At 33.4% G+C, this 26,553-nt stretch overlaps 1 protein-coding gene and 1 long non-coding RNA gene across 4 annotated transcripts; one reads left to right on the top strand and one right to left on the bottom strand.

Annotated features, from left to right (window-relative positions):
• Positions 1-1,882: 1,882 nt before the first annotated feature.
• On the top strand, positions 1,883-24,869 carry LOC148283131 (uncharacterized). 3 transcript variants are annotated; one of them, XM_088223957.1, is made up of 11 exons: positions 1,883-2,008; positions 6,684-6,761; positions 8,935-9,024; positions 9,949-10,118; positions 13,894-14,064; positions 15,704-15,846; positions 17,061-17,309; positions 18,996-19,127; positions 20,403-20,495; positions 21,237-21,409; positions 22,267-24,869. In XM_088223957.1, coding segments are annotated over exons 2-11 (2,040 nt in total). In that variant the 5' UTR covers positions 1,883-2,008; positions 6,684-6,759; the 3' UTR covers positions 23,084-24,869. The 3 variants fall into 3 exon arrangements, with proteins under 3 accessions (XP_088080083.1, XP_088080085.1, XP_088080084.1); XM_088223958.1 differs by lacking the exon at positions 1,883-2,008 and adding an exon at positions 2,397-2,661; XM_088223959.1 differs by lacking the exon at positions 6,684-6,761 and having other exon boundaries at positions 1,887-2,008.
• Positions 11,311-13,389, bottom strand: LOC148283132 (uncharacterized). The gene is made up of 2 exons (XR_015821920.1): positions 11,998-13,389; positions 11,311-11,757 (listed from the first exon to the last, which is right to left on the bottom strand). It is a non-coding gene; the product is annotated as an uncharacterized LOC148283132 (long non-coding RNA).
• Positions 24,870-26,553: the final 1,684 nt, after the last annotated feature.

A 26,553-nucleotide genomic window follows, 5' to 3' on the forward strand; every position in this document is an offset into this window, starting at 1 on the left:
CTGTGAAAATAAACACACGACGACGCGCGTTACGAGCGAGTTTACGAAAAATGTTTTTTCTTTTATACCAAAGTATATTAGAATTGTTGTAGGAAAAACTAGATGGTAATCTTTTTTTTTTTAAAACAAATTAATCTTGGCATTTTCATGGCACTTACATTCGCCTCCGCCGCCTTTCCTTTGCACTGTTTTTCCTATTAGTTGGTCCTTCGGTACGCCATAAGCACTTGTGTTTGCTATTTACTATATTTATCAACTTTCTTATTTCTTCCTGATGCCATCTACGCGATATTTTCGGCAAAAAACATGCGCAGGGGCAAAGCACACGCGCGAAGCAAGTGGCTATTGCTCCGTGCGCGTTCACACGAGAACAATGCGGACGCACGCTGCATTGGGGGTTATCCATTATTCTGCGTGTCTCGATCCACTGTCTTGTCCTATTAATAATTTTGGTTCTATTAGTAGGTTCGATGCTAAGATAGGACAATATTGTCCTCTCCTCGTATGAACCCTACCTTACGAATATTGAATTTTTTATTAATTTATGAAATGAAATAAATTATTTTATAAAAACATACCAAATGTAGGTTATGCTTTGTTATTTTTGACAATAGCCGAAAATGGACAAAAGTTACAAAACGGAACCTACTTTTCGTTGGGCCATTTAAGTGATTGGATTCCCCCAAGTTCGGGGAATCCCATTTTTAAATTGTCGAAATAACGAGTATAAAGTATCGAATACAAAGTATCGAATGCCGAGTAACGAATACAAGTTACAATACCGAATAAATAATAAGCTACGGATATTTTTCACAAAAGTAAAAAACTTAAGAATGGATTCAATTATTCATATTATAATCAAAATCTAATAAGTAATATTATTACGAAATACTTCTTTTCGGAACACAAAATGGTGGCATTCATTCAATAAAATAATATTTTGAATTTTAATCTATGTATTATATTATTGTTTTTTATAAGAACCAACTCAAATTTTCCTTTTCTTAAATGAATATTTGAGTACCTATTGAAATGAAATATTGTAATATACATTTTTTGGTAAGAAAAAGAAGACATTATAAATCACTACATTTTGGTGATTCACTTATTGCAGTCCTTTTGGTTTTTAATTGTTCATTTACCAAGCGTTTTCAAATATTTAAAGCAACAACTTTAGGCAAAACGGCGCTTTAATTTCGAACAACTGTCAAATTAATTTTTGCCCACCTCCTACCCCCTCTCACGAATCTACCGATTTATTTTTCTGAATCTACCTTTTTTCGCTTGATCGGGTCTGGCTAATGATGGAATAATCGAGATATTTAGATAATCAAAATACAAGCATTCGAGACTTGCAAATAATCGAATTCAAAAATCGAATCATTCGATTTTTTTACCGTGAAAAATATCAAAACGGCAAAAAAAAAAAAAAACAACAACATTGCTAACTGTTGGGTGGGGGGTATAAAAAACATATGTAATAACAAAGAACTTCAAAATAATTATGAGGAAGTTCAGCCCTACGGGAAATTTGAAATAAAACATGTTTTATTACGCACGGTAAAAATTAGAACAATAAATTATACATTTTTTGAAAATGTATGAAAGAAAGTTCGCCAAAATCAACCAATAATATAGCGTTGTGATAGTTATATGTCAGCCTCGTGGTGTAATGGTCAGCGCGTTTGCCTACCATGCAAGAGGTCTTTGACATGGTTGATATGAAATATTTATTTATAAGGGTGTTTTCACACTAAACTATTTCATATTCTCTGGACTGGTATCTGAAGCGTAAGACTCGATCTTTTTAATAATCGAATATTTCGATTATTTTAATTCGATTCTTCCCACCATTACTTCGCAGTTCGCACTTCGCACCATTATCCAATCTGGCGATGACGATCGACGGGAGGCGGCGAAGTACTTGCGGGCGAACTTTATTCCTAATTTTTGTTCTTCATTTCATTCCCGAGACGTAAATTGGACATTCGAGCGAGTTGATCAAGCGGTAATCATTATTATTTTATTAATTTTGCTTGTGTATTCGCACATTGTACACTGCAACGGTACAACTAGCAATGGAGTTTGCCAGACGCATTTCGTTTTGGTGAAGTTGGCCCAAAAGATAATAAAGTTTTGAGACTTTAAATACCCACTGAATGTGTTCAAACTGACACTGAAACTGAAACTTTTGAAATGTTCGAACGGTGATGATTTTACATAAGTAATTTGGATTATAAATAAATCTGATAAATAGTCAAACTTCGCCAATTCTTTGATCGCGACTTAATAGATAATTATATGTGTACCTGCATTCATAGTAATATTAAGAAAATATATTTCTAAGATTTTCACTTTCCGTTCGTCGCGCATGACATAAAAAAATAGCGTCGGAATTTGGAACGTCAAATGTCAAATCTTGACAGTCAATGTTTCAGTTCCTTTGTTTTTCCTGATTCCCATTTGTGTTAAAGATATTTATTTAATATTAAAAATTAGTACTCGTTATTCTATTCAAATCACGCGGATCTATTAAAATATTTTTGTTTCAATGTGTTTTAAATTAGAGGTGTCTTAAAATAGTGTAAACATTGCGTCAGATGTTAATTTGATCTACTAAAAATGTGAAATGTGACTGATGATCATTTATAAATTAATTAGGTATGTCTTATTCCATAATTTAAACTGTTTTAAATCAATTTCAAATATTCATGCTATTTCACTACTCTTTCACAGTACATATAGTATTGTTTTGTGTACATTAATTTATAACCTAAAAATATTGTAATTTTGAAAGATGAGAGTTCACTGGCATTTTCAATCGAACAAAAAAACTATGCATCTAGTAATAGATCCCGATTTTTTAACCATATTTGCGCTCTTTAAAGATGGTGTATCATTCACAATCTAAAATGTTTAAAATGTGAAGTGACTACTGTACCCGTTGACTTATCGGAAAACCTCGGCAATGGATGTTTGCTGCCTAGCAGAAAATTCCATAAACAAGTACCCTTTAAAGAAATGCTATATTAATACTTAAGAAGACAATGCAAGTTTGCAATTCACTTTTCAACAATGAATTTATAAAACTGAAATGTTTATGATGTTTCTAAAAGTATGCTGATTGACAAGTATACGTAATACGTTAATACATTTTGCTACCTGCGTACGTACTTTCTATATACACCACCGTTCCCTTATTCACACCTGATGGTGTGTAAGGCACTGCATTAGTTCAGTAAATGCAGCGTATCTTGATCGTTGGTTACATGTAAGCTAGACGTTCGGTTACGCTTCTAGTTTCAATCCAGAGACTGGAAAATTTGCAGTGTAAAACCACATTTTCATAAATGTTTGTATTGACCTCGCCGGTAATCGAACCAGGGGTGTCTAGCATGATATGCAAATTCGCCAAACATACAATGCAAGACATATTAACTCTTGTTGATGGGGTCTGTGCAAAAACTCTTGACGTCGCTACGACCTGTGTAACTTTGTGATGAATCCCCGTAACTTCATTTTCACCTCACAAGCCTAGATCTTTTAAGAGCCGGCTAGTGAGTGGAGGGCAAGTTACATATCGGTAGTCAGATGGCAGAAGGGACCATCTGTATTTTTGTCTGTGTTTTAGTTTTCAAAACTTTTAATTAATATTTCAGTAAATACTCACAAAAAAAGAAAAACAGCATCATTTAGAAAGGTAATTTATTATTAAAAAGCAACACTAAAATATTTTAATTTGTGGATTAAAGTCTTGAAATTGAGACGTATTTCAGCTCTCCTGAACATTTTTGATAATTACAGATGGTCCCTTCTGCCATCTGACTACCGATATACAGACAACTCTAAATTTCCGAATCAACTGAGACCGGAGCCCATTAGGATAATAAAAAATTCGGATTATTGTTTTTTCTAAAAAAGGGAATATTTTATTTAATTACTGCATGTATGTTGAAAATGGGAGAAAAAACTATTTTTAAATAAAAACAGCTAAAAAACATTAAATAAAAATGTAACACTTTTGCATGTTAAGCGTAGTTATCAATAATGCTGTACATTAGTACAGTATTTTATTTTTTTGTTCAGAAAACATACAGTCATACATAATAAGTATTGAAAACAACAATTTTTTAACATAAAAAGACCAATTAAGTTTTCATAAATTATGCAAAAGATATAAATATTAAATGTGACAAAAAAAATAAATAAATAAGAATTTCAAGTGAGAAAAGAATAATTGTTAACATTTGCATTTTCCATGGAGGTAATAAATTAAAATAAATAAAAATACCGAATGCACACTCCGAGCCATGAACGCCCATATAAAACATACACAAACATATACATTACATTACATGCGGCACATGTACATAGCATAAACCACTCAAGATGCACATTCAGCAAGTATCCCAAATAATCGACCCTATGAATAAATTTTCTGTATAAATGCAACGTGCAGTTAAAAATGTCTACATCAATACTTAGTCCATTATAATTTCTACAAGAAGGTACGTCTAATGAATGAATTCGAGGTATAATTGTTTTTACAAGTTGGTACATAAATTTAACAGTGAAAAGTGTCATGTTGTCTAGAGATGGACATTTTGTTTTTTTTTTACTTATAAAAATAGCAATAACAGTTACAGTTTCACAAATTAAGCTGTTTCGTGAAGACGTTTAAAAAATAACTGTTTAGTGTAGCTAGCGTCAAAATAGATTTAAAAAAGGTAATATTGACATTTATCACGATACAGTGAATGATTATAAAAAAATATAACTGTGTTTCTGAAATCAAATTTCTAATCTTTATTTTTGTTTGTGTAAATTAATTTTAGTTTCTTTTATTACTTCTTTTATCTTCTTATTTTTCTCTTTTCTTTTATTTCAAAACAATTAGTCTTATATTCAACTAAATCTTTATTATTACTCTAATTAATTCTAATTAATTATTATTAAGCTACACACTTATTTTATATAATTTATGAAAGATGGTGAAGTTCTATAATTGAGGATATATATGAAGAATGATACCAATGCTTACTTACAAATTGTATGTATTCCTGTTGAACTTCCAAACAAAAAACATAAAAAAAGGGCTTTTGCAAATACAGAGGTTATAAAAAATTTACAAATATAAAACTCCAATTTAAAAATTTAAAAAATATGTAAAAAACAAATTAAAATACTGGAATCTCAATTATTATTGAAAATTTTTAAGAATTATCAGTTCTTGTAGTTTGATAAAGTTATAGCAAATACATTTATTTTTTGGTTATCTAGAATTATTTTTTGGAATTCTCGGAAACAGAGAATTAATGTGCGAATTTGGCTTAGAGATATTAATATATTACCATTGGCCTTTTAGGCATATCAGGAACACCGATAAGATTATTTACTACTATATGTAATGCAAATATAGTGAAAAAGATCAGTTTGTGTTAGCGATGGGAAATCAAACAAATAATGAATACAAATGTGTAATGTTCAGCGCTACCTGGCGAGTAGCTAAAATTGTATAGTGTGAAGTTAGCTTCAGTGTGCGGTATACACATTAATGTTACCTAGTGACCGCCTAGTGGGTGTTTTAGTAACTAAAATTATGTTGTACGAAGTTAGCTCCAGGGTGTTGTTAGCTACGAATGTACTGTATGAATTTGTAGCGAGGTGTTAATCGTGGTAATCAGTAATACCACCTTCACATCTAGGTACTGTTTAAAAATAAATTAGAATTTTATCATAAAATGTTGTTTGTGTTTTTGGTAATGTGATGATATTACTAATAATGTATTTTGATTAAATTGATTTTTCATTATTTTGGTGTAGGTACACAAGTCGTAATTTATAATGTATCTGCAAAATTAGCCTTCAAGTTGCCTCCTCCAATATACTCATCGTAATATTGTTATTTACTATCACACAAAACAAAATTATTAGGTTGGTACTGTGTATTTACACCGTGGGGCTATCTTCATAGGCCACATTGCAGTGTACAGTCATACGAGTGTGCCGGATAACACACAAACACAATGTGTTAAAACACATTTGTTGTCTCCACACAGTAAATTGTGTGCTTGTTTCTCACCTCAACACACTGTAGCACTACAATTGTGCGCTAAAATTGTGCGCTACACACGGTGTGGTTTCATCGCTAGTTTACATGTTCCCAATAACTAGCAAAGGAAGATTTACGGTTCACTCAAATTATTATTTTTATTAAGTAATTACAACAAAGAAGTCTAGGCATTAACAGGGCTTATGATCTGTCGTTGGCATGTTTAAGTGGCCTCTACGCGCTGTGTAACATTCACCATTTTGCCTATGTTCCAACACTCATCTTCAATTCTTCCATCTGTTGATATTAGTGAAGTTAAAGAGCTGAAACCTTTATTGTTACGAATACTAATCTGATTGAATTATTTCGCACCCTGGACAACGCCTGAAAACATTTTTTATACTCTTTCTTGGACCAATTGGTTAAATTACAATATTTTGAGTCTGTCAAAATGTTTGTAGACAAAATCATTGCTGTAATTTGTTGATCTTATTAACTCCCTACGGGAAGAAATCCATTATTTTGTCTACAAACGTTTGGACAAACTCAAAATATTGGCATATTATTTTTATGTTTATTTTTCTACTTTTATGTTTATTTTTCTTTGATTAATGTTTATTTTTACATGCAGGTTGGATGCAATTTTAATTTTTATTAGAAGCTTAACGAGGATTTTCTAATTCACCATTAATAATTAAAACACCAAGATGTAAGTTTGTTTTATTTTATTTTTTAGTTTAGTTCTGCGCAATGAGGAAGTAGTGTTTTTATTATTATTTTTTTATTGTTAATGTACTATCAAACTTAGACAATTAAAAAAATAAAATTATTCCTCCGCATGTGGCGCACTAGTTTGTTCTCCTCGGTGATGTGTCCATTAGCCCGGCCAAATTAGACTTTTCGGGGGAAATAAGTCCGGAGTTCTGAAACTTGGCATGATTGTTTGTTGGCATCTACTGCATATCATACTAAAAATCCCCCAGGGTGGCGGGTCCGCTAAGGGTAAGGAGGGGATTTAAAGGTTGCTTTTCACAGGTTTTTTTTACAAATATCTCCGAAACTACCAGTTCCAGCGAATAATATTGTACTATTAAATTAAAATAATTAAAATTATCTATAAAATACATCATTTGAATTAATCAGCCCAGTGGTGCCAATGGTCAGCGCATTTGTCTACCATGCAAGAGGTCTCGAGTTCGATTTCCGACACGGTTGATTGACATTTTATTTATTTTTTATTTAAAAGCATAATTATACATTTTTACAATTTAAAAAAAAATTTCACTTGTTATATTTTTACTAAAACTAAAATCCCACCAAGCCACTTTTTGTAGCTTGTTGGTGAAGATTATATTTATACTGACTTAATAATATTATTTACATTTATAAAAACAATGAATAACATATAAAAATTAACAGCCAGAAAGATCAGAATAAACATGTTTATACAAATAATAATATATAAATTTATTTTTTAAATACAAGAAAATATATGAAAAAATAAAATATTTACACCTAAGTTACTATTCACACATGAAATATAATTTAAAAGGGTGTTTTTACACTAGAATACTTCATAGTGCCTAGACTGGTACCTGAAACGTAATACAAAAAAGGTTAAGATACGCTGCGATTGGTGTACCAATGCAGTGCCCTATGTGCACCATTAGGTGCGGAAAGGGAATAATGAAAATAAAATGTTTTCTTTACTTATGCATTCAAAGTAATTACTAGTAACCCTCCTACATCACAGTAGATAACTTCCTTTGAAATGCTGTGTTAAATGAGACTCAGAGTCAGTACAAAAAAGCGGGTTTGATAAAAAAATAAATTAGTTTTTGTTTTAAAAAATTATACTAAAAAAAATTATGTCAAACAGTAAAAAAACCTTTTTAATTCTAATACGCATTTTTTTCAAACACCAGTTTCTTCCCCAGTAAAAACTTTTTTTGGCGTGTGTCTGTTTTTCACACTTTTTTCCTGGCAGTTCCATGGTCAGCTGGTGCAGATTTGCCTTGTATCTTTATGCTGTGGATCGCAGAACGTTTTTTTAAACATGAACGATCCTAAACACCTAAACTCAGGGCTTTCTTTTAATTTTTCTCAATGGTTCGAATCGATGCTCCGCATAAAATTGAGAGTTTTTAACAAAAAGAAAGGATCACCGTGTAGATTTGGTCATGTGGAATGAATAAATGATGCAAGAATAGTAAAATAAATAATACAGATAATATGGTGAGAGTGATTATTCAACTCTTGTATAATGCCAATACTCCTGGAATGGGTGTGAATCCTAGTGCATTAGGTATAAGTTTGTTCAATTTCATTACCAATAATGAGCGCTTTTAGGGTGCAGCCGTGTACCTGGCTTAGACACGAGCAGCGGATGCCTCGGGAGAGTCTTAACCCAAGTTGCATCTTTTTCATGCTTGCGGACTCCCACCGTCCAGGAAGACCGTCGATGACGATCTTTCGGTTTGATTCGGCAGAACTAAGGGGCGCGAGATTGATGTGGGTAGAGATGAAACTGCTGGTGTACGATTGGTCTCTCGGCAGCGTCTGGAAATGTCCGCATGCTCCGCTTAAGAGCGGATGTGGAAAAAGAATGAACGGAAATCAGACGCAATTGATCGAGGAAGACTTGGCAGGATCAGATAAATGAATAACTCAAATCTGATCTTGTTAAAAGTAAACACAATCGAAGGGATGTTTGACAAGATGTATCAAATGAATCAAGCTGAGAATGTATTATGAAGTCATTTATATTTTCAACTCTGTTTTTTCTGGAAGCCTTTATTAAATAAACTATACATATTAAAAAAAAATTAATTTAAACATGATAGTTGCATAAATTACTAGAGCATAATTTTTTTTTTCTGCAGGACTGCTAATACCTCTTCCGAAGAAATGAAGTCGCCGAGAAATATTCAACAGATGTATTTTGAAGGTCTTGGCTATACTGATTGGGACTAGTTAGTATTCTGTGTTCATAAAATTATCTCTTAATATATCAAATTTAACAATATAAATTTCCTCATTTAAGTCTAGGCGCGGATGTTTTAATGATGTAAATAATTAAGGAAGAATGAAGGATAGGACTCACCTTGACTTGCTCTTTGTTATATTCGTGTATTGGCCGTTTGAATGGCAGCTCTAATTTTTACTATCACGGTTGCGGATTCTGCGAGACTGCGACCAGCAGTGCTAGACACCGCCTGTGTCTTCCACCTCTTGAAAATACTCGATAGTTAATGATTATGATAAAAATATCGATAAGATTGACTTACCAAATTTTTTAGATAGATACTTACCTGATCTTATTATCTCCCGAAAACCTTGTAAAAAATAGTATGAAGGTTGAAAATGTTGTAAACAATTTAATATTAAAACAAAAAAATGACAGTAATAATTTATGGGTCGATTTCACTTTATGTACATTAACATTCAACAAACTAACAAAAATGAATAAAATACACGAATGAGTAAAATATGTGTATGTGAAAACACTAATAAATTATTGCACGATCATAAACACTTCCAACTTTTTATTCTCGTGGCGCTATATGCGAGTAGGCGCTGGGGTCGTTTGGTAATTTTTGGATGCTTGGCGAGGAAAAGGTTAATAATAGTCTATTAACAATTATTAAAACCAATGAACTTCCTCATTTTAAACGAAGCTGCGGCCAAAACTGTCCGAAACCAAATTTTCGGTCGGTCACTAGTTTCAGTATTTCTGGCAACTCATAAAATATTTTTAAGCCTGAAATCACCTCCACTTCTCGTTCCATACCTGTTAAGAATCCTCATTGCAAAGAGTGCGATATGTGGGATGTGTTATTACTTAATTAATTTTTAAAATGTGCCATCTAATATTAATAATTCTTTTTTGTTTCAAGCTTTGAAAGAGGCAATATATATTTGATAAAGCAGAAAATTGCGTATTCCATGTTTGGTGAACCCAATAACCCGAGCGACTTGATTGAATCCGATGAGACTTCAACATTCGGTTATGATGACGCGCAATTGAAACACGTCCTTCCGATATATGACAAAATATGCGAATTCAGTAAGTAAATAATTTATAAAATAAATACTTTTTTTCTGTCAAACTTGCTTATAACGCTCGGGGGAAAATGCGAGGTCTCTGATGTAATGAGGAAACATTAGTTGACATAAAAAAAATTCCGTACATTTATTCACTTGTATAATGAGCTACTTCTAGGACATACCTAACAAGATTATTGTCGACAATTGCGCAAAAGCTCTTCAATCGTTTTAAAAGATCGTTATTAGAACCTAATTAATAAAATCCAAATGGGCTGCTAACTTAATGGACTATGAAACTCAGTGGCGGCTTTCCCTAATGTCCATTGGGTCAATGACCCCCAAAAATTTGCCACTAATTAAAATAATTTACTTACAATACATTATAAAGAAAGTATATTATATAATGCAATTAGTGGATCATGAAAATTAATCTTCATGTTTTTATAGATGTTATCTAGAATACTATTAAGCATGTGCACCGCCAAATATTTATGCTATGTCATGAGCATCTGAACATTTCTCCCAAAATTAGTCCGATCGCTGGCATTGTCCCGGGAGATAACAATATGAAACAAGGAAGATAAGAATAAGATTGATAATAATAATATCATATTGGCATTGGTCTAGACTGGAAGATATACGATGATAATACATCACATACGAATCATATAATCACAAGATCCTCAACACAAAGACAACTTAAACAAATACAAACTAATACCACTTTCGGACAAAGGTATTTTGAGTATTATTCAATTAAAATCTATAACCTACTTCCACTATCTATTAAAACAATTAGTAACGAGAAAATGTTTAAAAAGGCTATAAATAAATGGATAGAGGAGCTAGGTAAATGTAAAATGGATTGTCTCATTCGCCCGAACCAATATTGAATCAACTGCACCACAAGTGTATAACTTATGTTAGGTTTTTGTTATTTTCATTGTGTTTTGTAATATAAATAATATAGATGTACATAAATGTCTAGTTTTTAAAACTGTCTGAATATTGTGTTAATTATCTATATTTATTAAGTTAGTCTTCTTTGTTTATTCTCAAATGTAAAAACTTTTCAAAAAGTGTCCTCAGCACAAGTAACCCACCCCAGTGAAGTCACATTATTTTTATTATTAATTTTAGTTTGTAAGATAAAAATATGAATGAATAAATAAACAAATTTAATGAATTCCTATGTATTTTACATACCTACAAAGAACGAATTCTTAATGGAAAGGATATACATAAGCTTATATTTCCTTGTCCCTTTTTACAAGATTGAAATGAGCTTTGTGAATTAATATTATTATAATATATTTTTTCTTGCACATGTTCAAGTACTTAGTGTTTGTTAGGGTCCTGTTTCGTATGCACTAAACTTATATTGACTGGTAAAATTTAAATCTTGTATATTTTGAGTAATTTGTGTGTTTTAAAAGTTAAATGACGGCAGTTGAGAGTGATGAATGTGTTTCGAGGCTAAAGCGAATTAAGACCCTTTTAAGAAAATATGGGCCAAGATAAAGTGCACTCGCTATGTTAGGTATTTTGTGAAATTGTGTATCATATTGGAAAATCTATATAGATATATTAATGTATTTTTACAAAAAAAAATGTGTTTAAATTATTGTGAAATACACATGTACCTATTTTGTAGTAGCCTAAAGCTAGGGTTTCCTAGGACAGCGGTGCCCGTATCCTAACGGCCGTAGTGAACGGTGATGCGGTAGACAGCCGTCGTAACGTCGACTAGAGAGTGGTTTCCTAGTGAAACGGTGTTAAATGGTGTTGATAACACCGTTTTCCTAGGAAACCACACTCTAGTGATTGTTACGACGGCTGTCCACCGCATCACCGTTCACTACGGCCGTTAAAATACGGGCACCGCTGTCCTAGGAAACCCTAGCTTAACTAAGAAATGACCCCCCCATTTTAACCCCTTCAGTCGCCACTGATGACACTACTTAGAAAGTATGTAATTGTCCAAGTACCTGATGTGTGTTTTCACCGACAACATTGAAAAAATATCACTCATGGTTGAAATTGCATGTGAAAATTTCAAGATTTGTGAACTCAGCTTCTTTCGAGATTGTTTAATGTTTTATACTGGTCCAACGACTTTCGGTGTTATGTGATAGATGTGTTTGTAAACATTTATTATAAGTTTCCTTAAATTTTTTTTTTTTAAATTATCTCTATGAATTATATGGATATTTATTTGTTTACTTAATGCGGATTGTATTTTTTTGAAAGCCGTTCCCTTAAATACTCCACCCTGATGCTGCAAAACAACTCAAAATTGATACAATTTTTGGTCAAAGAGGATTGGCTTACTACTCGGTTTAAGTGTACAATCTACTTCCATTGTCATAAGGACAATTAGTAAGTACTCTCAATATAAAATCGCTATTAAGAAATAGATAGTGGAGGTGGATTGCACACGGATCGATGAGTGGACCAAGCCAAGTAGGTAAAACATTGTTTACTGATTGTGAAATTTTATCTTTAAGTTTATATGAATTTATTATGTTTTTTTTATGATTATTTTAGTTTATTTTGCTTATTTTGTTTATTTTGTTGACTATGATAAATAATTCATTTAAGGCATTTTTCATTATACTTATTGTAAAATGTTTCTCTCGGTGAGGGAGCATTATTCTGTGAAAAAAAAAAACAAAATTGTAAAAGTAAAAATAAATATTGCATATAATTCAAAAATGCTGTTAGAGATTAGTTTGTATGTTCCCAATAATCATACAAGAGTGAGATTTCGTGCACCGTTTTACGCGCCCAGAAGCCATACAAATGCAAGTCAGAATTCACCCATTATTACATAATTGTCTGAAACACACTATAATAGGCTTGTGTTTGCGTTTTTATATCAATTCTTGGTAACAAAGTTTTATGATTACATGAAAAAACTTATAAAATCAATTTGATCGGTACATGGTTGGTGATCAGTAATTTCTCCTCACTAGTGACATTAGTTTGGCAGCTGTCATTTTAATCAAGCTATATTTTAAGAACTATAGAGCAGAAATCTCATGCACTGTTTTACACACCCAGACGTACAAGTGCAAGTCAGAATTCACCCATCAATAGGGCAATTGGCTTACTGAATACGGCTTCTGCGGATAATATTTCTCTACATTTCGGCAGTTGATCAGTTATCTGCATTCTATTCTTTAACTTCTAACTTATATTTACAGTCTGCATTATGTGATGGATTCAATAGCCCGCAAAGTAAAGTGCAGACCGCAATCATCAAATAAATAATTAAAATAAAAGAAAAATAATGAGTAATGCTAAACGAGCAAATTCAGTCGATCCCATCTTCCGAGTTATAACCAAGTTCGACTGTACTTGTGTGTGCCAAACAGACCCATAACCCAGAAGCGATGTCTACTCGGGCAAATATCATGAAAAAAGGATGTTTGTCTGCCTTGCAGTGTATGTATGGATTTGAACATTGAAGTCTGAGAACAGACAAAGCCGCTTCCTATAACGGGCGTTTTAAAGGTGCGGCAGTGGACCTGGCTCGGACACGTACTGCGGATGCCTCGGGAGTGCCTTTACCCGAGCTGCCTCTCTACACCTGCGGGCTCCCGCCGTCCCGGCTGTCGATGACTATCTGGAGGCACCTGGTGATGTCCACATGCTCCACTTAGGAGCGGACGTGGAAAAAAGAAACGATTAGGATTATGTTTTACAATTTGTCAATTTCATTTTCTTATTAACAAATACATGCTTCTTTTTTATTATTATTTTGTTTTATCTAATAATGGTTTTTTTTTCAGAAAAATTTTCTGCAGATCAGAATTCAATTTATTTTTCTGTAATTTTTGTTTGTTGTGTTCCAAAAAACAGAAAAATTTCAGATATAAATTCCTATGAAAATGTTTTGAGTGATAATATATATGTCAGCCCAGTGTACATAGTAAGAAAATGTATAAAAGCTGATATGTCCGGTAAGGTTCCTTTTTTTCATATTTACTTATGCCAATATAATTTCAATCAGAAACTCAAATAACATGTACCTTATTCCCGAGTCGGGTTGTGTACCCGGTTAAGCCAAAATTGACATTTTGAGGTATCGCAAAAACAAAGTTTAAAAAATAATTCCAACATTCATCTAATTATCTGGATTGGCACAAAATCTAACTTATTACACACATCATCATTTTATTATTTTTACTCAGTCAAATAAAAAAGTATTCCTCCGCAGTACACTGCGAAGAATACAACTGCACGTCGGACTGATTATGCCTGACTAAAAATCGACATTTCTTTGTCCCATTTTCGACACCCCAAAACTGAACCGATTTTGTTTAATTTTTAAGCACGAGTATCATAATGAAATTTCCTGCGTCGGTACATTTTCCATTTTTCAAAATTATTTAACATATTTGTATACCATACCTCCAAAAAAGGCACATAAAACTGGGCGTTTTTATGGGTTTTTGAATGGTCCTAGTTCACGTAAGAAATAATTTATCTCAAAATAGATATCTATAGTGTGTAAAGAAATCACTGCTCTAGTGCCATAATTTAGGGCGAAAGTACGGGAATACGTTTTTATGAAGAAAGGTCGCGTTTCTTATAAAAGATTATTAAAAATCTAGTCGAGCAAAAATCTCATTTTTACTGTTTTCTGACAACACACCCCGACCCAGGAATTTGGGGATAGGACACAGCCATAATATTGTTACTATAAAAATAATAAGTAGGTTAGTTCTAAAAATGTTTAGGTATATAAAAATTTACCCCTTTCGACAACAGATGTCACTAGTTTTTCCATACCCCCCATTCTTTATAATAATAAACCAACTCCCTTGCGAATGTTTATCCAACACCTAGCTTAAACAGGGTGTTTCAGGGACAGACCGCTAAACTCAATAACATTATTATAATAGGGGCAATCCTTAATGTTTTGGACTGGCATCCCTTCCACAAAAAAATTAAAAAGTTTAATCATGTGATTGTCCCCCACCGCCTATAAATACATCCCCATTAAAATCTCTTGAGGATTGAAAATTAATAAGTTCTCCAAGTGTTGTTTGTTTTAAGCATTTATGCTTCACAAAACCTTACACCGCAATAATCTCAATCTCCTAAAGATATTAGTATACGTTTTCATATATCTATGAAATATGCCCTTTTTTTAATTCACTGTAATCTAGCATCAAAACCACATCTCTGCACGTGGAATTCAAGGTTCGTTTTTCAAAACACGATACTCACCCCTCGTTGCGTTTTGATATAAATTATTTTAAATGCGTTGATTTCCTGAAATTCACCAAAACATGCTCAAAACCGGTTTAAAATATAATGATCGTCTTACATGATAAAATATTGTGTTTTGTTTGAAAAAATCCCTAATTTCAATAATTTATACCGAGCGCTAATGAAATATAAAAGATAATTGTAAACCACAATTAGATTACCTTCCGGTTTGGTTGTGAGGTGAAAATTTTTAAAACAAAGATTGTTCACGCGATTCGACTCGAAAAAACGGTCCTCAATTGTTATCACGGCTTTTTGACATTCTCGCTTCCATTTATTTGTGTTTAAATAACTTCTTATTGACTAATTTATTTTTCATTTTAGATAACCTTAGAGGTTGTTGTATTTTTGTTGATGGCGATGCCAGAGTCTATAAAACATGGGCCGATTATTTAAAAAACAACAATCAGCCAAAGGGTGTCATAGTTGCCCCAAAAAATGGACATTACAATGGAAATATTTGCAATGTAAGCGTATTAGTATTAATAATTCATTGTATTTATGTTTTGTATTGAATTCTTGTATTTATTAACACGCTCAGTACCTGCGTCATTCCTCATGTACGCAAAGAAAAATAATTATATCTCGTTATTTTCTTAACCAGCCTGTCCCATTTTTTGCATGAACATAGCCAAAGGTATATGCTTTACTACTACTACTACCACCACTACTACCATCACGCCATTTTCCGTGGGGGTACGCAGAGAGAATGGACTGCCACACCCATCTATCCTGGCATACATTCCTAGCTTCTTCCACATTCATACATCTTGTCATACATGCCCTTCGGTTCTGTCTGCTTTTGACATGACCAGACTAAGGATTTTGGTTTATCTGATCATGCCACGTCTTCCTTGGTCATCCTCGTCTCACGTTACCGTTCATTTTCGCCATATATACTTGTTTTACCATTCTTTCATCGTCCATTCGTTCTACGTGACCAAACCATCTCGAGACCCTTTCTTAATCTTATCAATTATACCTGACTCTAATTAACACTCGCCTGATTTTGTAATTTGTAACCCTATTATACATTGATTTCCAAATATAATATTCGCAGTCCACGCTTGTTCTGGCTTTTGTGTTTATTAATGACTATTCTCTTAATTATTTTATCATTAAAAAAACATCACAATAATTAATTTAAAAAAATTAAATATCAAAAAAAGCAAATGGTTGCTTACTTCTACAGGGAAGAAACGAGGAGGGGTGGAGGGGGGAGTCTGATACTGCGCAGCGCTCCCCTCACTTCTCCCCTGCTATTTCTTTGTTCTAAATATTGTTTTAAATATGCTAATATGTCTTCTTGCCCATACTGATCATTGTAGTTTCGGATGTGACACGGTTTAAAGAACACCTGTATGTGTAATTTAACAATTTCTCTTATACTATTATTTTTTTAATATGTATTTTACCATTTATTTTTATTACATAAAAAAATATAATACATATATAACTCTGTCCCTTTATATTACACCCCCCCCCCAAAATCATTTCTGAAATACATTATTTTTTTGCTATGCAACTTTAAAAACTAATTTTTGTAAAAAATATTTTTTAAATAATAGAATTTACTAAAGCATTTTTTTTCTGGCTCTGGTATTGAGAGGTGCTTTTTTGGCAGTGAATCCGAATAAATGAAAAATTTTGTTGTTGACAAAGTATTTTTTTTTTCTTAAAGGAAACAGTTCATGTTAATCTCGAGATAACCCTTTCACCCGCATGTTCTGTTCTCGCAATCGCGCGAGACGTTGGAAACATCGCCTCCGCTGCAGTATCTTTAGGAGCAGTCGGTGTGCTGACAGTTGCAGCGTTTACGCCCATAGGTCCTATCGCGGCAGGGACATCTTTAGCTGCCACTGCGATCACTGGAATATATGGGTCAGCTGTTTCAATCGCCCAGATCACCGATAGAGCACAGCATGAACAGGTATTCGTTAATATTATATCATTTTATCTGCGTACAGGGCATGATTATATGTACTAATGGTGGGAATAATCGAATTAAAATAATCGAAATATTCGATTATCAAAAAAATCGAGACATTTCGAAATGCTTACAATTAATCGAGTTCACTCGTACTAATCGAGATATCTCGAGTGAATTCATTCGAAATGGTTTTCCGAGATATGAATTCAGACTTGAGATTTCGAGACAATCGAAATATGATTTCGGACTTAACATTTCGAGACAGTCGAAATATGATTTCGAACTTGACATTTCAAGACAATCGAGATATGAATTCGAACTTAACATTTCGAGATATGATTTCGGACTTGAGATTTCGAGACATTCGAAATATGATTTCGGACTTGGCATTTCAAGACAGTTGAAATATGATTTCGAACTTGACATTTCGAGACAATTGAGATATGAATTCGGACTTAACATTTCGAGATAGAATTTCGGACTTGAGATTTCGCGACAATTGAGATATGAATTCGGACATGACATTTCAAAAGCAATGGTAATTCATTTTAATGATTTTTTGGAAGTGCAAAATATCATTCATGTGAAATAAAATTCAAGGATGTAATGTTTAATAAATTGTTGCTATGGGTTCATGTTCATAATATAAAGGGACTAACCTGAGTTGATTAAGACTTGGGTGAACATTCACAACTTTTAACATTTTTGTGGGTCGTATTATCAGCGCTATGCTATCTTATTTTAAAATTACTATTTGGAAATAGGATAACCACAAATCAATCATGTCGGGAATCGAATCCGAGACCTCTTGCATGATAGGCAAATGCGCTGACCACTACACCACGAGGCGACATATAACTATCACAACGTTATATTATTGGTTGATTTCGGTGAACTAGTGACGTCATTCAAATTAGTTCATTTTTATTAAATTAATTTCTTTCAGACATTTTCAAGAAATTTACAATTTATTGCTTTAATTTTTACCGTGCGTAATAAAACATGTTTTATGCCCAATTTCCCGTAGGGCTGAACTTTCTCATTATTATTTTGAAGTACTTTGTCATTACACATGTATTTGCTAACCCCCCCCCCCCCCTATTTTTTTGGCCGATTTCTGACATTTCACGGTAATTTTTTTTCGATTAATTCGATGTTTGAATTCGATTATTTGCATGTTTCGAATGCTTGTATTTCGATTATCTAAATATTTCGATTATTCCCATCATTAATATGTACATATTCTATAAGCTGATTTCTGGTAATATATATTATCCAAATATACTGAAAGAGATCAGTTTGTATGTTCCCAATAATTATACTAGAGAGAGATCTCATGCACTGTTTAACACGCCCAGATGTACAAATGCAAGTCAGAATTCACCCCTTAACAGGGCAATTTGATTGTTGAATACGGCTTCTGCGGATCTTTTTTTCTGTATGTATCGGCAGTTAAGCAGCTTTCTATGCATGTCTACAGTCTGCATTGCGTGATGGGTTAAACAGCATGTAAAGTAATGCATACTACAATTGTCAAATAAATAAATAACATGTTCTACTGGTTTGTCATCTATAAAAAACACCCATTACATTAATTATTTATTTAAAAGTGTCATATTAGTTTGTGAAAATGAATTATTATATTTTTCTCCTAAATAATGAATCAATTCAATACAAATATTTCAGAGCATCGGTCTGCAAAATGCGGAATCAAGAGCTTGCTGGCTTAACTTGGGTGCCAGTACAATGGGTATCGTTGCTGGAGCATCTTCAAAAATACTTTCAACTGCGGCCAAAAATGGAGCAAATATAGGAAAAGTATGCCTTGCTCATATTTTAAGCATGTCCAAATCTTTGAAACTTCACAAAAATCAACTGATGTAATCTAAGAAATTCAAGTTCCTCGTTTCCAATTATTATAGATTTTACTAACACATTTGAGCTAGACAGCTCTGTTTTTACTTTGTTTTTTTTTATATATACGTATATATACATTTTTATTATACTTTACTATTTTTTTTTTACTGGGATTTAGGTAGGTCAAAACCATTTTTTTTTAATGGTTGCTTACTTCTGCAGGGGAGAAATCAGGAGTGTAGAGGGGGATGTGATAGGGTTTAACAAACACCTGTATGTTGTTTGACTCAACAACCTTCGGTTTCATTTTGAACACAAGCTTTGCTTGGTGTATGCGGCAGTTGCCTCCTCTTTTATTTCTACCATCCCAGGTGATCCTGCTTCCAAAGTACACAAACTCTGCGTTTTTCAGTTCAACTCTTAACATTACTACATTTATTTACATTAGGTATTTAGTACTTTTTCCATAGCTTTATTATTATTATTTAACTTTTTGTACATAATGTTATTTGTACATTGGCAGGCTTATTGCCAAATGGCAATTTCTTCCAACCAACCAATAAAATAATAGTTTTATTTTTATAATTCAAGTTACAGAACATATTCAATAGAAAATAAAGATTAAAAAGCTAATGATATATAAAAATAGAAATAAACGTATTTGTTTATAAATAACACTAAATCAAAACCATTACTCAATAGGAAAAAGGAGGAAAGAGGAAAGGAGGAGAGATTAAGAAAGAGAAAAGAGATGTTCTTCAGACGTGATTTAAACAGAGATACTGTACTAACATCTTTGATGGTGGATGGGAGATGATTCCACAGTCGAGCCGCATGGACACTTTATAAGTTAGAAGAAGAAAGAGGAATTGTGGATGGGTATTAAGAGAGTGCCTTGAGAATGAGAACGAAGGGGCAAACCATGAACTGATAAGCGTTGAAATTTTTCACGCAGGTATATAGGAGAAAGAGAGCCTCTTTAAGAGCCTCTGTGAGTTCTTCTCCACAGTTAGCAATCGGAGTGATCAACTTCTCTGTTGATTGTGATTACTTAAACCAGCAAATGAGAGGAGATAATCCCTGTTAAAGTCTAGATTCTTCTTCAAAAAAACATATCTATTCCTGTTTTTATATCGATGAATCTTGAAAAACTCCTTAATTTTGACTTACTCAAAATATTGTCTAGTTATGTTATACATTTTATATTATGTACCTATGAATATTTTCTTAACACAGGGAATTATGGTTGCACATGATGCTACTATAGTGCTTTCCGTATTAACCGGTGGAGCTGGACTGGCAAATGGCATCGCTAATGCTATCATCAAGGTCAGTTACTTGAAATATCATTGTTACAAATGTTTCCACTTATCTTGTCATCAAGGATAGTTTGTTGAAATGTGTTTACTCATTGTTACAAATGGCATCACTAATCTTGTCATTAAGGTTAGTTCTTTAAAATATGTTCACTCCTTGTAACAAATAACTTCACTAATCTTCTCATCCATGTTAGTTTCTTAAAATACAGGAAATTCTGGCTCTGATTTCAATACGTTCCTCTTTTATATAGGAGAACAATCAGTTTTATTATAAAGCAAATGGCTGGCGCCAAGACGCGCCAGTTAAAATTAAAGTCGCCTAAACAAACGACATAATTCCAAAACATGAAATAAGTAGGTTTGTTCTTATAAGAAATATTACCGCGCGGCAAATCTAAATATTCAAGAGCTTTCTCATTCCTTAAAACAACAGTCTAAAAATAATAATCAGATAAAAGTACATCTTTTCAACTTCCAAATTAAAATACAAGTATAAAGAATATGTTAGTATTAATTATACAATACAAAAAATATCCACGTGCATATGCGATAAGGCCAATAAGACATTATCGGAATATTCTAGTAGGCCAAATACAAAAATTATGCATGTCCAGAAATCTACACATAAAAGGTCTAAACAACCTCCTTCCATTTCCCCTCTTTCCCACCTGCTGACAAGCCTCTAAATAGAGGCTTAGCAGGTTAGTCCTCCAGAAAAATTGCTAATTTATCCGTATATGTTTTCTTGCAGTATATGGAAACTAAAGAGAAACCCACCAAGCTTGAAGTGTTCCAGATGTCATCTTCCTTATTCTTCTTTACCAATTCATTGATGTCAAATAGAATGGCGTCCACTGTTATCGAAAATTCGCAGACTTCAGCAATGATGAATATAAGAGAAAATCTCGCATCGAATAAGTTAAGGTAAAATTATGTATATTTTCAAACGTTAATTTACATGCAATTAATTATTACATGACAGTTTTTTCTTCTGCATGCCACAGAAATCTACATTATTAAAACTCAAACTTTAAAAAAAAAATTCCCGACATCAGCCCAATTTTAAAAGTTTCCTTATTGTCTATCAATTTCATTATTTAGGCAAGCACATTTAACCAAGAGGAAGTTCAGTGATTTTTCATTTGTTCCAATTTTGTAACTACACCGCCTGCGGCGAGTCAAGGCGCTGAGTTTTCGTAACATTTCTAAGGAGAACCCCGTACCTGCCAAAACACACTAAACTTGTAAAATATGGCTACCCGGAAACCGCAAATCTATCAGAACATATAACATTGCTTTAATTGATAGGTTATTGTTCACATGAACCCTCGTTGTTTCTAAGTAGTTCATTTTTATGAATTTTTCATACATTTTTGAGAAGCTTCGCAGTACAATTAAATACTTTAATTTTTACCGCATATAAGAAAATATTTTTGTATCCATTTTCCTGTAGCACTGAACTTCCCCTTTTTACCCTACTGCAATCCTTACATTTTTAACCTAATGAGGTTTTGAAGCGATGAATATAATTTTTGGCATGTTATCTAATAATGTTCCCGAGAAGTATGATTACTACCACTTCTACCACTAACCACTACCTAGGGGTAGCCGGAGAAGATGGACCGGACCGCCTCTGACATACATTCCTACGTTCTTCCACATTCATATATCTTGTCACACACGCCCTTTAGAAGACGCAAGTCTACTTTCTACATGACCAGACTTAATATTTAATCATTTAATTAACTAAATTGGTTGTACAAAAATTTTATATTTTTTAGACGAATATACGATAAAGTCGTGGCAGAAACCAGGCGTGTCAATGGCAGAATTCGAGGGAACAGTGAAATAATAAATGGAGTGAATCGGATCGAAAATGTGAATCAATTTTTCCGAGATGTCCTGCGTATGAATACACAGTTAAACGAAAACAGTGTACGAATTTCTATAAACAATGGAAATGTCGTATTGAATGGAGCACACATCATCAATCCCCAAGAGTTTCTAAGTTTGAGCATTTCAGAACGATCTTCATATTTGACCAATATAGGGCCCGCTAATTTGTCTACAGCCAACGTCCCAACTAGATTATTGCTTAGTGGAATCACCCCATCTGTCAGTTCCACATTGCCTATTCTTAATATATTGGCATTTGCGAAAGAATTGGTAGATACCTTCCCCGATTTATCGACCGCCACATCCGACGATATCCTTCAATACATCTCATGTAAAATATACGCTTTTGCCCAGAATTTAAACATATTTAAGAAATTTGTAACTATCCTAAAAGCTGTCCAGAGATGCATCGATTCATATATGAAAGAACAATTAGCCTGCATGGGTATCTATGGAAATGACATTATTTTGAGAATTTTTTCGTTTGTCTATGATTACTTTAAAAACATCTGCGAATTCGATGATGCGTTTCCGCAAATGATTGAAAGTATTTTTAATGGTGATTATTTAGACGAATTATTCATATACAATGTAGTGAAGTACTTTAAAGCGAAACTTTTGATTGACTATAAAACATCAGTTGAGATCTCGAGAGAAATAAGGTGCAACGTTTGTAATGGTTTGACTTTCTGTGGGAATTAATTATGAAATATGCGCTGGATTCACAACCCGCAATTCTTATTACTGCGGGTATTATTTTGCAAGAAAGGATTTATTATTCAAAGCATAATTAACCCTTCACTGCTCGATGTTTCCAATTTTAAAATAAAAATATATATTTTCCAGTGTTTTTTTATGAATTTTTTATTTTAATGTATGTTATATTACAATATGTATGTTATGCACAAAAAGGGTGATCCATTAAACTGTGATAGCTATTATGGCATGGAAAAGTACTTGCATTTATAATACTGCAAAGAGTTCGAGGACCCATTATGCGACTATTGAGGGAAAATCAGGCAGGTTTCCTACCCGGTAGGAAGCGCCGATCATATCCAAACCATACGCTGTATTCTACAGGAGAACAAAGAGCTAAATAATACCTTGGCTATGTGCTTCGTAGACAACGAAAAATTGTTGATATTCCGCACAGACCCTCACTCTGGAAAATATTAGAATCATTGACAATCAATCAAAACTAGTCAAACTTATTAAAGCCCTTTACTCAAATAGCGAATGCCGAATAGAATCGACGATATTGTCACAGATTGGTTTGAGGTCACCACTGGAGTTCATCAAGGTTGCGTCCTTGCACCGTTCCTCTTTATAATCCTCAAGGACTACATCCTAAAGAAGTCAGTTCCACTAGATCGAAGAATATCCATCTCCGCCTCCCGAAAACTCTGCGACCTAGATTATGCCGATGATGCGGTTATAATCGACTATTTAGTCAGGGGTCTTCAGGCCACTGTAGATAGCCTAAATAGATACTCCGCATGCATGGGTTTAAAAATCAATATTGCAAAAACCCATGTACTGTGTTACACTTCATGCCTTGATGCCCAAAATCCCCTAACTGTCAAACTAAGTCATCAAAAAGGTCGAGAGTTTCAAATACCCGGGAGTATATGTTACGGAAAATGGCAGCTTTTAAAAAGAACCGGGAGTGCGGCTAGAAATATCAGGCGCCACATTCAACATCATGAAGGCTATCTAGAGATCGGATATTTATTTAGTAATATCCAAATGCCGCCTATAGTATAACGCCTGCATAACACCTATTCTCCTCTATGGATGCGAATCGTGGTACCTCATTTGGACCCAAAACAGCAAAATACTGAGGTATCTTGAGAAATCTCGAGTGTGCGGCTGTTTGACTTTGTAAGGAATGAAGTAATAAAAAACAGACTTGGCAAACTCCGGTGACAACTGTCACCAAGCGGAGGCGATACGGTTGGCTCGGCCATGTGCTGCGGATGCCTCTTGAAAGCCTTAACCACACTTGCCTACTTTACAAGGCATCAGGTTCTCGAAGTTCTGAACGTCCACTGCTGACTGTTCGTGTCAGAACTACAGGACGTGAACCTGACTTGGGAGAATGCACAGGAGCTGCCAGCCGACAGAGATGCTGTAGCACCTTCGTAGACGCCATATGCTCCAACTAGGGAGCAGACATGGAATGATGATGATGATATTACAATATTATTTTACATTATAAAATATGAATGTAGTTGTTTTTAAATATTGACAATTTTGAATATTTCCCACTAGTATCGCCCTTGTACGATTTATAAAGGTACACAGTTTGATTAATTATTAAGAAAATGAAGAATTTTCTCCATTAGAATATATTTTAATAGGTACGTTTTTATTATCAATTTGTATAATTTTATTCAATCGTGCCTTATTTTGACTATTGTACTGTAATTTAAGAATAAATGGTGCTTTTTTGCATTTAAAAATGTAATAAATGATTGAAAGCTATAAACATGTGTTATTATTTTTTATAAATTATTACATTCTCTTCGGTTCATTATACTCATGACATTGTGTGTGTATGTGTATTTCCAATAGAGGTGGTAAAAAAATGTGACTGCTGTTTAAAAACAGTTCCCTTCCGAAACACTTAAAACTGTTTCACAAAAATAATTTAAATCGTTTTTTAAAAAAAACCAAAACTTCGTCACCAAGCTCAGAAGTAAATAAAAAAAATCATTTCGCTTAGCGCGAACAATTCAACGCCCTGCCGCACTCCGTAACGCGCTCCGCCCTAACTTCAAATCTTTATCCATACTACCCACCTGCTCGTATCGTTATCTCCCAAGAAAGAAGTACATACACATCTACGCATGAAATCTCCCCGGCTCATGTTCACTCCGCCCCTCACCCTCGCAGTCCTACGACCTTGTGCATCCTTGTTCTTTCTTAAAATATTCGAAATTTTAAACAGCACGAAGTCGTTACCGTTATACAAATAACGCCAAAAACTTAAGGTGTTTCCACAACGGAGAAGCAAATTGAACTGAAACAGTGTCATAACCAGACAATTAAGACATTTAAAGCCAAAGAACGGGAAAATCGTTCCATTTTAAATAAACTGAGCTTCGCCATTTAAAAACAACTGCGTTTCGAAGAAACTAGTTGAAAATATGACTAGGGTTATATTTTTTAGGTTTTTGCGCCATTCATCCAAACTCCATACAATATTATCGGAATTCACATACAATAATGAGACACTTAAGCGCGTAATTTCTTTAAAACGCCGACTCTGCCGTTTGTATAAAATGAATGCAAAATTTACTAAGTGGCTCAATTTTAGTTGAGGCTCGCATAAACAATGCAAAAACAGTACTCTAAAAGCCCACCGTATAAGTGGAGTATTAGCGTTGACAACTTCTTGTATATTAATAATTAATCTTGGGTAATTTATCAAATATGTTAAATTAATAATTAAGTACATATAATACGCATATAATTCGAATGAAAACATAATTATCGATATAAATGAAATGACATTTTGTGAATTTAAAGGTCTCTATTTGCATTTAATAAAAGTTTTAAGCTAAAAAATATTCATGTTATTCCATAAAATAAGGTTCCTATAAAATACTCGTACATTAAATAATAATTTTAAAAATGAAAAAACGTTTAAAAAATTACTGTTTTTTTGTTTCTTAATGAGCAACGGAAAAACCTTTCATATATATATATTTTTTATTCATAACATAATATATAATGCGATAAGGAAAATGAGAAGCCGAAAAAATTGTTTATATACTTAAATTGAGAAAAAAATGGGGGGGGGAGGGGTCGCCCACTGCAGTAAGCTGTTTTTTTAAAACGTTTTCACGAAATAGCTTAATTGCTGAAACGGTAACTGTTATTGCCATTTTTATAAAAATACGAAATGCCCATCTCTAATGTACAAAGTGTTCAGTTCGCGAGCAAGACCGAGATGGGAGACCGCTACTTGACTTAAGGCTTTACGTAGTGTTTATTTAGCGAGCGTGGCCATGACCGCTACATGACTTGGGAATTTACATAGTGTTCTGTTCGCGAGCTAGACCGAGACGGGAGACCGCTACTTGACTTAAGGCTTTACGTAATGTTTATTTAGCTAGCGTGGCCATGACCGCTACATGACTTGGGAATTTACATAGTGTTCTGTTCGC

This window comes from Micrasema longulum, unplaced genomic scaffold, assembly GCF_059751315.1.
Source record: "Micrasema longulum isolate JH-2025_06_02 unplaced genomic scaffold, ASM5975131v1 h1tg000260l, whole genome shotgun sequence".
NCBI classification, from domain to species: domain Eukaryota; kingdom Metazoa; phylum Arthropoda; class Insecta; order Trichoptera; family Brachycentridae; genus Micrasema; species Micrasema longulum.

What these genes read in the sequence shown, in the direction of transcription:
- LOC148283131 (XM_088223957.1), top strand. An exon ending in GGCTATACTGATTGGGACTA is followed by an intron (nt 9,025 to 9,948) that starts GTTAGTATTCTG and finishes TTTTGTTTCAAG; the next exon opens with CTTTGAAAGAGGCAATATAT. An exon ending in ATAGAGCACAGCATGAACAG is followed by an intron (nt 17,310 to 18,995) that starts GTATTCGTTAAT and finishes CAAATATTTCAG; the next exon opens with AGCATCGGTCTGCAAAATGC.